At 40.1% G+C, this 12,799-nt stretch overlaps 1 protein-coding gene across 1 annotated transcript in view; it reads right to left on the minus strand.

The window, feature by feature from the left end:
* Positions 1-12,799, minus strand: part of MAN1A2 (mannosidase alpha class 1A member 2) — a 311,536-nt gene that overhangs the window by 208,276 nt on the left and 90,461 nt on the right. The window contains exon 3 of the mRNA XM_077823277.1: positions 676-772. Within this exon, the coding sequence (XP_077679403.1) occupies positions 676-772 (97 nt within the window). The remainder of the gene's footprint in view (positions 1-675; positions 773-12,799) is intronic.

Genomic DNA, 12,799 nt, shown 5'->3' on the forward strand with positions numbered 1-12,799 from the left:
TCCAACAACATCACTCCTTTCCTTGAATTCCTTCACTGCTTTCTCTCTTCTGCATCAAAATCAAACTCCTCATTCTTACCTTCAAGCCTTTTACCTTTTAAAAACTTCATACCTGCGTAAACCCTTATTCTTGTGCCCTGAGCTTTACACTTTTTTCATTCAACGCCTAAGTTTAGAGTTGCTCCTAAATTCCTGCATTTTCCTCCTTCAGCCCCACTTACTGAATAAATTGATCTTCTTACAAATAGTTTTTCTATGTGTCCTGCATTTAAATTTTGAGAGTTTAACTTCAAGCATGCAGAGAAGGCATGCTGTATTTCTATACATTTCACAATGAGTGACATATATGACACTTCATAAATATCATTACCACATTATTACTACTGGTATGCACATCAAAATAATACTGTTCATAAGCCCAACTCAGCAATATAACTGTAGTAATAAAATATATTTAAAAAACACTTGCCACAAAAAAATCCCATTAAACAGTTTCTACATGGATATGAATGGTCATTAAAATGATGCATTAATAGCGCTCTCTGATTCACAGTATTTTACAATATTTACAGTACAGTGTACTATACTAAGAAAGTTCATAAGGAATTTCTAAAAAAGCGTTCTGGGAAGGAAGGAGAGGACAGAACCACTAAAGTAACAGAAAGTATAACCTACCAAATATGTTGGTGGAATGTCCTTTCCTGGCAATGGGTTTGAGTTCATTATGCCCCCATCCATATTGCCTGTAATTTTCCCATGCATGTTTCATCATCTGAGGAAGGGAAATATTAGATTCAGTTAATATGGATTACTCGTATGATGCAGTTTTACAAGCTAGTTCCTTATCTGAACATTTCTGTGCCTGAAGCTCACCACAGCATATTGATGGTTATTCTGACTCTATTTCTATCAGTTAACGATAGGCAGACTATATAGTACGAACAGCCTTTGATCCAAAAAATCTCAAGAGTATCTAAAATACTCCAGTAAAGAGGAGTGATGCATTGTACATGCTACAGCAGTGTCAAAGGACAAAAAACTGAGAGCACAAATAGTAACTTAAGTCAATTTAATTTCAGTGGAGGTATTAGGGGCTCAGACTTTCTGAAATTCAGGCCGCTGATTTCAGTGCCTATATATGGACTCAGGAGCCTAAGCACAATGCACATTTTTAAAAATCTTGGCCTAAATCTGACTAACTTGCCTAAGCAATAATATGACAACAATCTACAAATATCTGAAGGGTGTACACTTCCAGGAGAGCAAGGAGGAATTATTTAGGGCTTGCCAACAGAGAAAGTTACTATGTGGCAAGGCAGGTCATACCTTGCCTATAGCACACCAGTTTGCCACGCAAAATGAGGGGAGGTTGCCACAAATTCCTAAAATTGGCTTCCCAGTAGGAAAACACTTGAGAAACAATGCTAGAAAATATTCTGTAGGGGACAACCCTGCATTGACCCATGGGAAGGGGATTAGATGATCTAATCCTGTTGGATTTATCCATCTTTAGCTCCATGATTCCATGATACATATATTTAAAAAACAGATGAATAATACATCAAAGGTGAAGAGAGGAGAGCTCCAGAAGGCCCGCCATTTCATTACAGTTCACAATTTGTGTTAGACATTCTGGTAATGATTTGTAGAGCATTAATAGACACACAATGCTGTACAGTAGGTGAACTGTGCAAAACAAACAGCAGATTCATGACCTAATAATAAAAATAATACTTAGCATTTATACAGAACTTTACACATTCCAACTGACATAAATACACAACAGCCAATTAGTAATCATAACATTTATGTAAAATTGGTAAGTAACACTATCCCTTTTTAAAGATAAGGAAACACAAAGAGTGAGTGAATGTGTAAATTTCTCTAACAACCCCCTTTTAAAAGCACCAACAAGCAACATACAAATGAACTCAGTTTTTTACACTCATGCATAAAATTGGTTTTATCTACTTAAGATGGAACACATATCCTTCTTACTGTGTCCCCCTCGCTCTGTGGGTTTGTAATTCCTTCTTTAAATATTACTTGCTCTACCATTTAACAAAGAGTGAGCTTTGTTTTCACGTGGGTTGGGAATTTCTGAAGTGTTTAAGTAACTCAGGAATTATTTAACAGACATTTGGCTGTTTCTTCTCTTTAAGAATGCCTTTAACTCTGCCTATATTGGCTCCAACTCAATTTCTGCAATATATTCCAAATAGATTCAGCCTAATGGTAGCTTTTTAGCATTGGCTACATTGTTTTGGAAGAATGGAATGATTTAAATAATTCATCTGATTTAACTCAGATTGGGACTTTGGCAAAATTATACATCCTGGGTTTTTTTTAATAGGGTATAATCTTTGAATTTTACAAAGCTGATGTAGACAAAAAACTCAATGTTGAAAATTAAGGTCCTGATGCTGCAAAAACTTAAACTGGTACATAACTTCACTCACATAGAAACCAGTGTTCTTAAAATTAAGCATGTGCATAAATGTTTGCAGCATCAGGGGCTAAAATTGTTTTTTAATTTAAAACATGTCTTAGTGTCATAAAATCTTTGCGACTTCAAAACTAAATTGCTTCAGTATTAACAATGAAAAGTTATTTCATTATATATTAACAAAACGATTGTGAACTTTTTATACACCGGCACAAATGTTCAAAATCAGGGGCCTAAAATTTGGCTCCTAAACCTATACTTACGCACCGAAAGTGGGATTTTTAAAGTAGGAATTCAGTATATCGGGAGGTGACGTTGGTTGCAAAGAGAGCATAGACTATTTGCTTATCAATTTTGTTCCTGAGTTTGTGTAATTCTTACAGTAAGGATGCTAATTAACACCTGGACTTGCATTTTTCAGAATGGATGAGCATTTTAAATGTGAAAATTATTAGTGGAAAAAATGTCTATATGAAAACTGAAATTTGACTAACAATTAGAAAACTAATTTTAAAAAGTACACAGTATGGACTTTAGCAATTTAAGACTATAAAATTAGAGGAAAGTAAAGAGCTAGAAACATGGTAAATAAAAAACTGTTTTAAATGTTTTAAAATGATTCTTCATTAAAAAACAAAACAAAACATGATTTTTATCTGCCCTGTACTTTGATCTGACCAGCAACCCAGAGTAAAGGGCAGAACCCTCTGAAATAGCTCATTTTTCTGAAAGTCATCAACAACAGCTTGAAGTTGCTACTATTCTGTGGGATTTAAATAGTACAAATCTTAAAAATATCTTTGAAAATAGACTTATACCTTTAAATATACAGAGAATCTTTCGAAGATCAGATTAGCAAACTCCAGGTTGTGCCTGATACAATTTATATTAAAGCAAGGACAACTAAACAGAACTACATGAAAGTCAAAATTTGCCAAAATAAAAAAAATTAAAAAAAGAGAAGCACTGGAACAACAGGACATAGGAGAACAAACAGAATACAACAAAATGCCTTTAGACAATCACAACAGCAACAATATTTTATTTTAATTTATTTGAGAGATTGAGACCATAGCTCCAAGAACTAGGACAACCTTTTTTTGGTCAGACCAACAATTTTGAAATCTTAAGTTCTCATGAACAAGTGATCAGAAAAGTTTCTCACACTAAATGGGACCATGATCTAAAGCCCAGTGAAGACAATGCAAGTCTCTAAATTTATTTCAGTGGTTTTTGGATCGAGTCCCAGTATTGCAGCTAGTCTAAAATTACCTGCAGAGAATACATCACTAATGTGAAATGAAAGTCTCCATAATTCAAAACACTCATCCTCCTCTAAAGTGGTATGGAACCATTCACTGTCCATTGTTCAAAAGGTTCTGTACTACTTTAACATCCTATTTCTATCATACAGTAATTACATAACTTCTTCCCAAAGGTGGATTTATAGAGTATATTACTGCTCATCCCCAAAAGCAAGCAAAGGTTTTAAAAAACAGATACATCTTTCCAAAGAGCTTAAAGTCTCCCTCTGAACATGAAATAGGGAATAAGTAAAGCCATTACACAGTATGCAAGAGAGACACTGTTCCCAGAAGAGGTAAGTTTTGTTCAATCAATATCTTGCTGTGGTTCCATTTCTGGATATGAAAGATTTCTAAAAGAGGAGAGAGTCTGAAGAGACATAACAAAGAGGAATAAAATGAAATTGTTGTCCTACTTTCCTATGTGAAAGTGTCTTAGTGATAGATACAAGAAAGGGACGAACAAAAAATCAAGGCAGTTTCTAAAAAATCAAATGAGACAGCAATCTCCATTTTAAGTATAATGAGTGAACAGAGTGGTGCAAAAAAAATGGTTATGACTTCTGGGCTGGAATTTATCTAGGGTGAGCAGCAAGGGAAAAATTAGGAAATATATATACGTTATAACACAGCAGCAGTCAAAGTGCAGCTCATGGCTGCTCACATCTTTAATATGAAGGTACAGCATATGTCAATTCTACTCTTAGGATACAATGCTCTATCTTAATCCAATAAACCAGGCTCTGGGCTATGCCTGAGCCGTTAAACATTCTCCTGGGAGTATCCCTTTTAGCATACCACAACCTCACGGGGTCAGACTTTTCCACAAGCATAGGCCAACATAGCCACAGTGCCTCTCAGACTGGCCCTTTGGGCTCCAGCACCACCTGTTTCTCAACATTAGCTCCGAAAGGCAAGTCTGCCTGAGCTAGACTTGTGACTTTTTACACCCTTCAGACACCAATACATATCAGTAAGCATTTGCAGCAACATCAGGCAGGCTTTTCAAACCAGGTTCAGTTTTAATAGTCAACTGGAATAGAGCATCAGGAAGTACTTCGGTTATCAAAGAGTTGTTACTGGCAGAAGCCAGGACTCTACCAAGCCCTCCTTCAGCAGAATCCATCTTGGCTCACTCTCTCTGTTCCTTTGACTCTGAGTCCCAAATGACAGCTGTGTGTTTGAGTGCCCTGACACATTCAATCCATTGTTCTTCAGCTAGTCTTTTTTGCTCTGCTTTCTGGCAGAGAGGTGGGTGGAAGTAACTTACTTTAAAAGTTAATCTTCCATCACTGAGATTTCTGTTGTCTCTATAGTTTTCCATTAACCGTTGATTCCAGCCAACTCCTTACGGCACATTCATACCACACCAGACACCTGTGACCCAAACACCTCAGCTCCTTCTCTCTGTTCCAGGAGAAGCATTTTAATTGTTCTGCATCCAGGGGATAACAACACCAACTCAAATGGGTCAGCTGAGACCCATACTGTTAATAAAATATTACAAAAAATTCCCACTTTTATCACAAGCCTGATTCTGATAAAGTTTTGCAAGGCCTCAGGATTGCTAATAAAATCATGCTCTGTGTATATAATATTCCTAGCAAACAAGCTGCAAGTAAGAGACAGAAGCTTTCTCTTATTATCTTTGCTATTCTTTTGTCTCTACCTGTATGTCAATCATTTGTTGTTTTTTTAAGGAAACAAAATGACACAAACCACTGCCACTCAAAATCTGCTACCAAAACAATAACTAACCTTTTTTTCCTCTGACAAGGACATTTAAAATCACCTTTAATACCACCTAAAATACGGAGAGGTGAAGAAATTTCTTTTTAAAGACTTTATACAGCTAAAAGAGATAAGGGAAATAGTACAAGTTTCACCAAATGCTTTAACTTTTTTAAAAACTTCATGAGACAAGGGTGAGGTAATATCTTTTATTGGACCAACTTCTGTTGAAGACACACAAGCTTTCAAGCTTACACAGAGCTTGAAGAAGAGACCTGTGTAAGCTTGAAAGCTTGTCTCTCTCACCAACAGAAGTTGATCCAATAAAATATAGTACCTAACCCACCTTGTCTCTCTAATATTGTGGAACCAACACAGCTACAACAGTGCATACAACATTTTTTATTCATGTTTAATAAAAGGTTAACTATTGACTGTTGTTTGCAAGTCTGTGCAAACCCAGACCATTCTTAACACAGATAGTTCTCTGAAAACATCCACTTCAATGTGCAGTGGCAGTCAAAAAGCTAACGGAATGTTGGGAATCATTAGAAAAAGGATATATAATAAGACAGAAAATATCATATTGCCTCTAGATAAATCCATGGTACTCCCACATCTTGAATACTGCGTGCAGATGTGGTCGCCCTATCTCAAAAAAGATATATTGGAAATAGAAAAGGTACAGAGAAGGCCAACAAAAATGATTACAGGTATGGAACAGCTTCCGTATGTGGAGAGATTAATAAGACTAGGACTTTTCAGCTTAAAAAAGAAATGACTACAGGGGGATATGATAGAGCTCTATCATGACTGGTGTGGAGAAAGTAGATAAGGACGTGTTATTTACTCCTTCTCAAAACACAAGAACTAGGGGTCACCAAATGAAATTAAGAGGCAGCAAATTTAAAACAAACAACAGGAAGGATTTCTTCACACAATGCACACATAGGCAGCAAGTTATATGGGCCCGTGGTGCCCGTGCTCCACCAATATTCAGGAACGTGGGCCAGGCTCCACCAATCTTTGGGCTTATATTTTCAGAGCTGTCCCGTCCATAGGATAGACCAGGGCAACCAGCGGGGCAGGGATAAGCGGGGTGGGCTGGGGCCAGGTCACTCGCTGCTGCTAGTGCCAGGCCCCCCACTAGTTCTCCACGCCGCCCTGGACCCCGCATTCCCCTGAAGCACGGGGCCCTCCTAAGCACAGGGACCAGGGCAGTTGCCCCGGGCCGTCCTATGGACGGGACCGCTCTGCTTGGACCCATTCTGGGCACCACCAAAAATTATGCAAACCTGGCGCCCATGAATTCACAGTCAACCTGTGGAACTCTTTGTCAGAGGATGTTGTGAAGGTCAGGACTATAAGGGATTCAAAAAAGAACTAGATAAGTTCATGGAGGATAGGTGCATCAATGGTTATTACCCAGGATGGGTAGGGATGCAAAACCATGCTCTGAAGTGTCCCTAGGCTCTATTGCCAGAAGCTGAGAATGGGCAATGGGGAGTGAATCACTCGCTGATTATCTGTTCTGTTTATTCCTTCTGAAGCACCTGGCATTGGCCACTATTGGAAGACAGGATACTGGCTAGTATGGCCGTTCTTATGGTTTTATGTAATGTTGTAACAATAAACAAGTGTTTTAAAAACACCTTAACTCCTGCAGCTTGAGATAGGGACAGCAGAGCATTCCAAAAAGTAGGGGGGCCCCCAGCCCTCCCCAGGCCTCGCCCCTGCCCCTCCTCTTCCCCCCGAGGCCCTGCCCCTACCCCCTCCTCCGCCTGAGACCCTGCCCTGCCCTTTTCCCCCTAGGCCCCTCCTCTTCCCCCCAGGCCCCACCCCAGGCCAAGTCGGAAGGGGGAGCGGGGCCGAGGGGCTGAAAGCAGCCCCCTTCCCATGTCCCCACCCTCTGGGCCCTCCCCCAGTGCAGGCGGAGGGACCCAGACTCCCCACAGCTGCCTGTGCAGCTCTTACCTAGACTCAGCTCCAGTCAGGGGGCAGGGCCTCGGAACTGCAGCCCAGCCACGGTAAGAGCCGCACAGGCAGCTGTGGAGAGCTGTGGCATGTACCCTCCACCTACCCTGGGTGGGGGACCTGGGGGGGCAGGGTCATGGGTGCTCAGGCTCCCCACAACGCAGGTGGGTGGAGGGTCCGCCGCAGCTCCCCACAGCCACCCACGCAGCTCTTACTGTGGCCAGGCTGCAGCTCCAAGGCCCTGCCCCCCAACCGGAGCTGGGTCTAGGTAAGAGCTGCACAGGCAGCTGTGGGGAGCTGACGTGGACCCTCTACCTCCATCTGCCCTGGGTGGGGAGCCCAGGGGTGGGGACACGGAGGGGAAGATGGCAGAGTTCGCCATGGTGAAAAGTGGGAGGGCCATGGCGCCCTGTTCTGGCACCACTGGCTTGAGATACAAATTTACCAACAGAGCAGATATCCCTTGTCTTAATGGAAACACCTTAAAATTTGTTAGTCTGCTGCAGGTAAGTCACCTTAGAATCATAGAATATCAGGGTTGGATGGGACCTCAGGAGGTCATTCTAGTCCAACCCCCTGCTCAAAGCAGGACCAATCCCCAATGGCCCCCTCAAGGATTGAAGTCACAACCCTGGGTTTAAGCAGGCCAATGCTCAAACCACTGAGCTATCCCTCCCTCCCAACAACATCATTAACATTTACACTAATAACTTTGAAATGCAATATAATCAGAAATGAAGTCTATTACACCCTCTGGCATAAAAAATTTGCTTAATGAACATTATGCATATATTCTAAGGGGTTGCTATGGGAGATACAGAAGAGAGTTTAGCAAAAGTTATGCAAATAAGCCTGACACTTTGTGGCATTTCTACTATCTTAAAAAATACACCATTGCTCTCCAATAATGGTCTCAACTGGTAAATTTACATAGTACCTTAGTTCTCAATTGCATTAAACTATAAAAATCTATCCATCTCCATCTATTTTAGGGTTTTATGTTGGCAGCCCTTGCCTTAGTAGCTGAGTATCCTCCACATAAAACATACAGCAATAGCAAAGTCCCTAGAGGACTTCGTAGAATCTCTGGCTCTCTTCTATTTTGGGGATGAAAACTTTCTTTGGGTTATTTTGTTTGTAGGTTGATTTGCAGGGAGGTTGGGGGGGGGGGGACTTCCCCAGGAAAACCTGGCTTCCAAAGATGGTGTGTAAAGTACATAACCATTTTGTTTTGTATAAATCACATGCAGTGAGTTTTACACATTGTAAATGCTTAATAGAGCCCCAGATCAGAAGGGATCCTTGTGATCACCTAATCTGTATAACACAAAGTCATAGGACTTCCCTGAATTAATTCCTGTTTGAACTAGAGCATGCCTTTTAGAACAATATCCAGTCTTGACTGAAAAAGTGCCATGATGGACAATCCACTATATCATTAAATAAGTTGTTTTAATGGATAATTACTGTTAAAAATCTGTGTCTTATTTCCAATATTAACTTGTCTAGCTTCAACGTCCAGCCACTGGATCTTTTTATAACTTTCCCTGCTAGACTGAAGAACCCATTTTGTTCACCATGTAGATACTTATGAACTGTGATCAAGTCTCCCCTTAACTTTCAGTTGTACTGTTCAGAAATAAGTTATTTCTTTTCATCAGCTTCCGTGTGTTAAAATTTGAGCCACTGACATTGATGGGTTTAGTAATATGTTACAAGTGCAAGAGCATATGCTCAATCTCCAGACTACCTAAGAGGGCTTGAGCTTTCTATAATTACAATTACTAACAACTTGAATAAGTCATCTCATTTAAAAAATGCTCTCAGATAGACAGACTCACAATCCTCTTCAGATGCAGGTTCTCTCAGTTACCAATCAAAGCAAACTGTCTAGCAACTTATTTCCCATACTGTGGAAAAACAAGTCTTTTTTTCCTTTTTCTGTACGAACAGAAATCCAAATGATCACTCAAGGTTAAAAGTTTCCCATAGTTGTGGATGACAGATTGCCAAATATAAAGTTAGTATTTTGTTCGCTAAGTGAGGAAATTTATCTACTATGAAAGTTACGTTTTAAACTGTCAGGTGTATATTAGCCCACATAGCCTCCCTTAGTGAGCTCATTCCTACAGAGAGCGGGGACCCAAATATTGCCCAGAGCCACCCCTAATTTCCATGTACTCCACAAGATGCTAATCATACTTTTAACTTTCACACTTGAAAATTATATATACCCATAAAAATTAAAGTTTATCACATACAATGCTGTATCTTGATTTAAAAAAACAACAACAATCTGCTTTGTATACTGGACACCTAATCTCTGCTGACTTCATCTCTACAGTAAACAGGCCTCACTGAACTCTAGGAGGCTACATGTAGCTTGTGGCCATGTTTAGCATGTTGGCTATCCCATACTTGTGTCTGGAGAATCAAGAATCTTTTGAAAGTGTGCAAATTTAAAATGATTCCTTCTCCTGTGCTGTCTCTGTACATATATGGCTTTATTCTTTTTTACATTTAAAAACAGAGAAAAAGGAAAATTACTGCACTGTGAGCTCAACATCATTTTAAAAGAGGACAAAGACCAGAGAAGCAAGTTACACAATATATACAGAGTAACATAAAATACTAGCAAAACACTAGTAATAATATATAGGGTTGTTTCTTTATAAAAGCCAGTGTCCTAAAATTTAAAACAAAGATGAGCAACACTGAAGTACCTACATGGGGAACACAATTTTGATAATATAGGTCACTTCAGTCTAGCAGACTGAGCATGTGGGCAGATACCTGGGAAAGAATTCTCTGTAGTAACTCAGACCCCTCCCCATCGAGTGTCCTGTCTCCAGCAGTTGGGGATTTTTGCTACTGGCAGTCACCAATGGGCCACATGCCATTGTAGGCAATCTCATCACACCATCCCCTCCATAAACTTCTCAAGCTCAGTCTTGAAGCCAGTTAGGTTTTTTGCCCCACCTGCTCCCCTTGGAAGGCTGTTCCAGAACTTCACACCTCTGCTGGTTAGAAACCTTTGCCTAATTTCGCAAGTGTCTTGCATCAAGGTTTTTTCTCTAGCTCACAACTAATTTTTGTGCCTCTTCTCTGCACCATCTCCAATTTTTCAATATCCTCTGTGATGTTCATCATTGCTGAGAGCAAGGATGAAAAAGTCAGGGGGACGCAGGTGACATTCTTGTCCACCCTGCTGGCAAAGGATAAGGGCCCAAGCAGAGACAGACTCATCCTCGAGTTGAATACATGACTGCACATATGGAGTTGACAGGAGGGCTTTGGCTTCCTTGACCATGGGATGCTGTTCCATGAAGGACTCCTGGGCAGAAATGGGGTCCACCTAAAGAAGGGGAAGAGCACATTGGGATACCGACTCACCAACACAGCAAGACAGACTTTTAACTAGTTTCAAAGTGGGTGGATGACAAAAGCCCACAGATAACTATACAAAGATGACGACAGATTCCCAGAATTTGGGGCACTGGGGGAAATGGAAAATTTCAATAGGGTCATATAAGCAACAAGGAAAACAGTGGATGAATGTGCTCAACTTCTTAGATGTGTATACACAAATGCAAGGTACTATGAAGAATAAACAGGAAGTACTGTATCAGAGGGGTAGCCGTGTTAGTCTGGATCTGTAAAAGCAGCAAAGAGTCTGTTAGTCTATAAGGTGCCACAGGACTCTTTGCCGCTTTTACAGGAAGTACTGGAAGTCTTAGTACACAAGCTAAATTATGACTTAATTGATATCACAGAAACATCATGGGATAAATCTCATGACTGGATTATTGGTACAGAAAGTACACCTTGCTCGGGAATAAAGTCTCTGGGTGAAGATAAAAGGGATGGGGGGAAACAGGGGCAATGTCATTTCAGAGGTCTACCACAGACCACCAAGTAAGGAGGAGGTAGGTCAGACATTTCTAGAACAAATAACAGAAATATCCAGAACACAAGACCGGGTAGTAATGGGGGACTAACTATCCAGACATCTACTGGAATAATAATACAGCAAAACATAAAAATGTCCAATAAGTTCTTAAAATTTGTTGGAACAACTTTTTGTTTCAGAAGGTAAAAGACATAATTAGGGGGAACGTTCATTTTATGCTTGATTCTGACTAAGAGGGAGGAATTGCTTGTGAATCTCAAGGCGGAAGGCAACTTGGATGAAAGTGAATCATGAAATGATAGACTTCTTGAGTCTATGGAAGGGAAGGAGTGAGACCAGCAGAATAAGGAAAATGGACTTCAAAAAAGCAGGCAACAAACCCAGAGACCTGGTAGGTGAGGTCCCATGGGAAGAAAATCTAAGGCAAAAAGGAGTACAGAAAAGTTGGCCATTAGACAATATTAAAGGTATAACAGCAAGCTATCCCAGTGCAAAGGAAAAACAGAAAGAATAGTAAAAGGCCAATGTGGTCTGCATCAGGACCTCTTTAATTAACTGAAAATCAAAAGGAATCCTACAGAAAGCAGAAGCACGGACAAATTGCTAAGGATGAATACCAAAGAATAGCACAAGCATGTAGGGACAAAATCAGAAAGGCTAAGGCTCAAAATGAATTACACCTAGCAAGGTACATAAAAGGCAATTAGAAGAGGTTATATAAATACATTAGGAACAAGAGAAAGATGGTACTTAGGCAAGGAATCACTATTCTGTAGTGAAGGAGACTTGTCTGCAGGAACTCATTTGCTAGAGAGTGTGTAATGAATGAGGTAGGGGACTGCAGAAAGAGAAAAATTTAACCATGAGATCAAAGAGTTGAAGTTTTCCTGGAGAACTGAATTATTTCCTTGCCTCTGTCACAAGGCTCCTACATGATGCTGGGCAAGTCACTTATAATTAGTGGTGACCTAGGAAAAGTTTGGTGTGTTTTCCTCATTTTCTGTGACCTCACTTTGAGACACCTGGGATCTGAAGTGCTGAACACTCAGAGTTGCAAGTGAAGTGAATAGGAACTATGCTTTGAATGTATAAAAATGCTAAGTACTCTAAAAAAAAAAATCAAGTCCTAGGAGTCCCAAGTTGGGTACCCAAAATTAGGGAAGATTTTAAAAAATGGACCTTATTCTATTAAGATTATTATTGTCATGTTTATGAGACAATAAACTCATGAGATTTAATAAACCCAGCTGAGATTGGGACCCCACTGAGATAGCCACGGTAAGAACAGAGAGTAGTAGATAGTCACCGTGCCAGAAGCTTACAATCTAAATAGAGGAGATACAAAGGGTAAGGGGAAAGGAAACATACAAGCAGAGAGAACTAAGTGGTGGTTTGCAAATGTCAAGTTGGTGCCATGATTTGTGTGTGTGTGTG

The sequence above is a fragment of the Eretmochelys imbricata genome, chromosome 1, assembly GCF_965152235.1.
Source record: "Eretmochelys imbricata isolate rEreImb1 chromosome 1, rEreImb1.hap1, whole genome shotgun sequence".
Classification (NCBI taxonomy): Eukaryota; Metazoa; Chordata; order Testudines; family Cheloniidae; genus Eretmochelys; species Eretmochelys imbricata.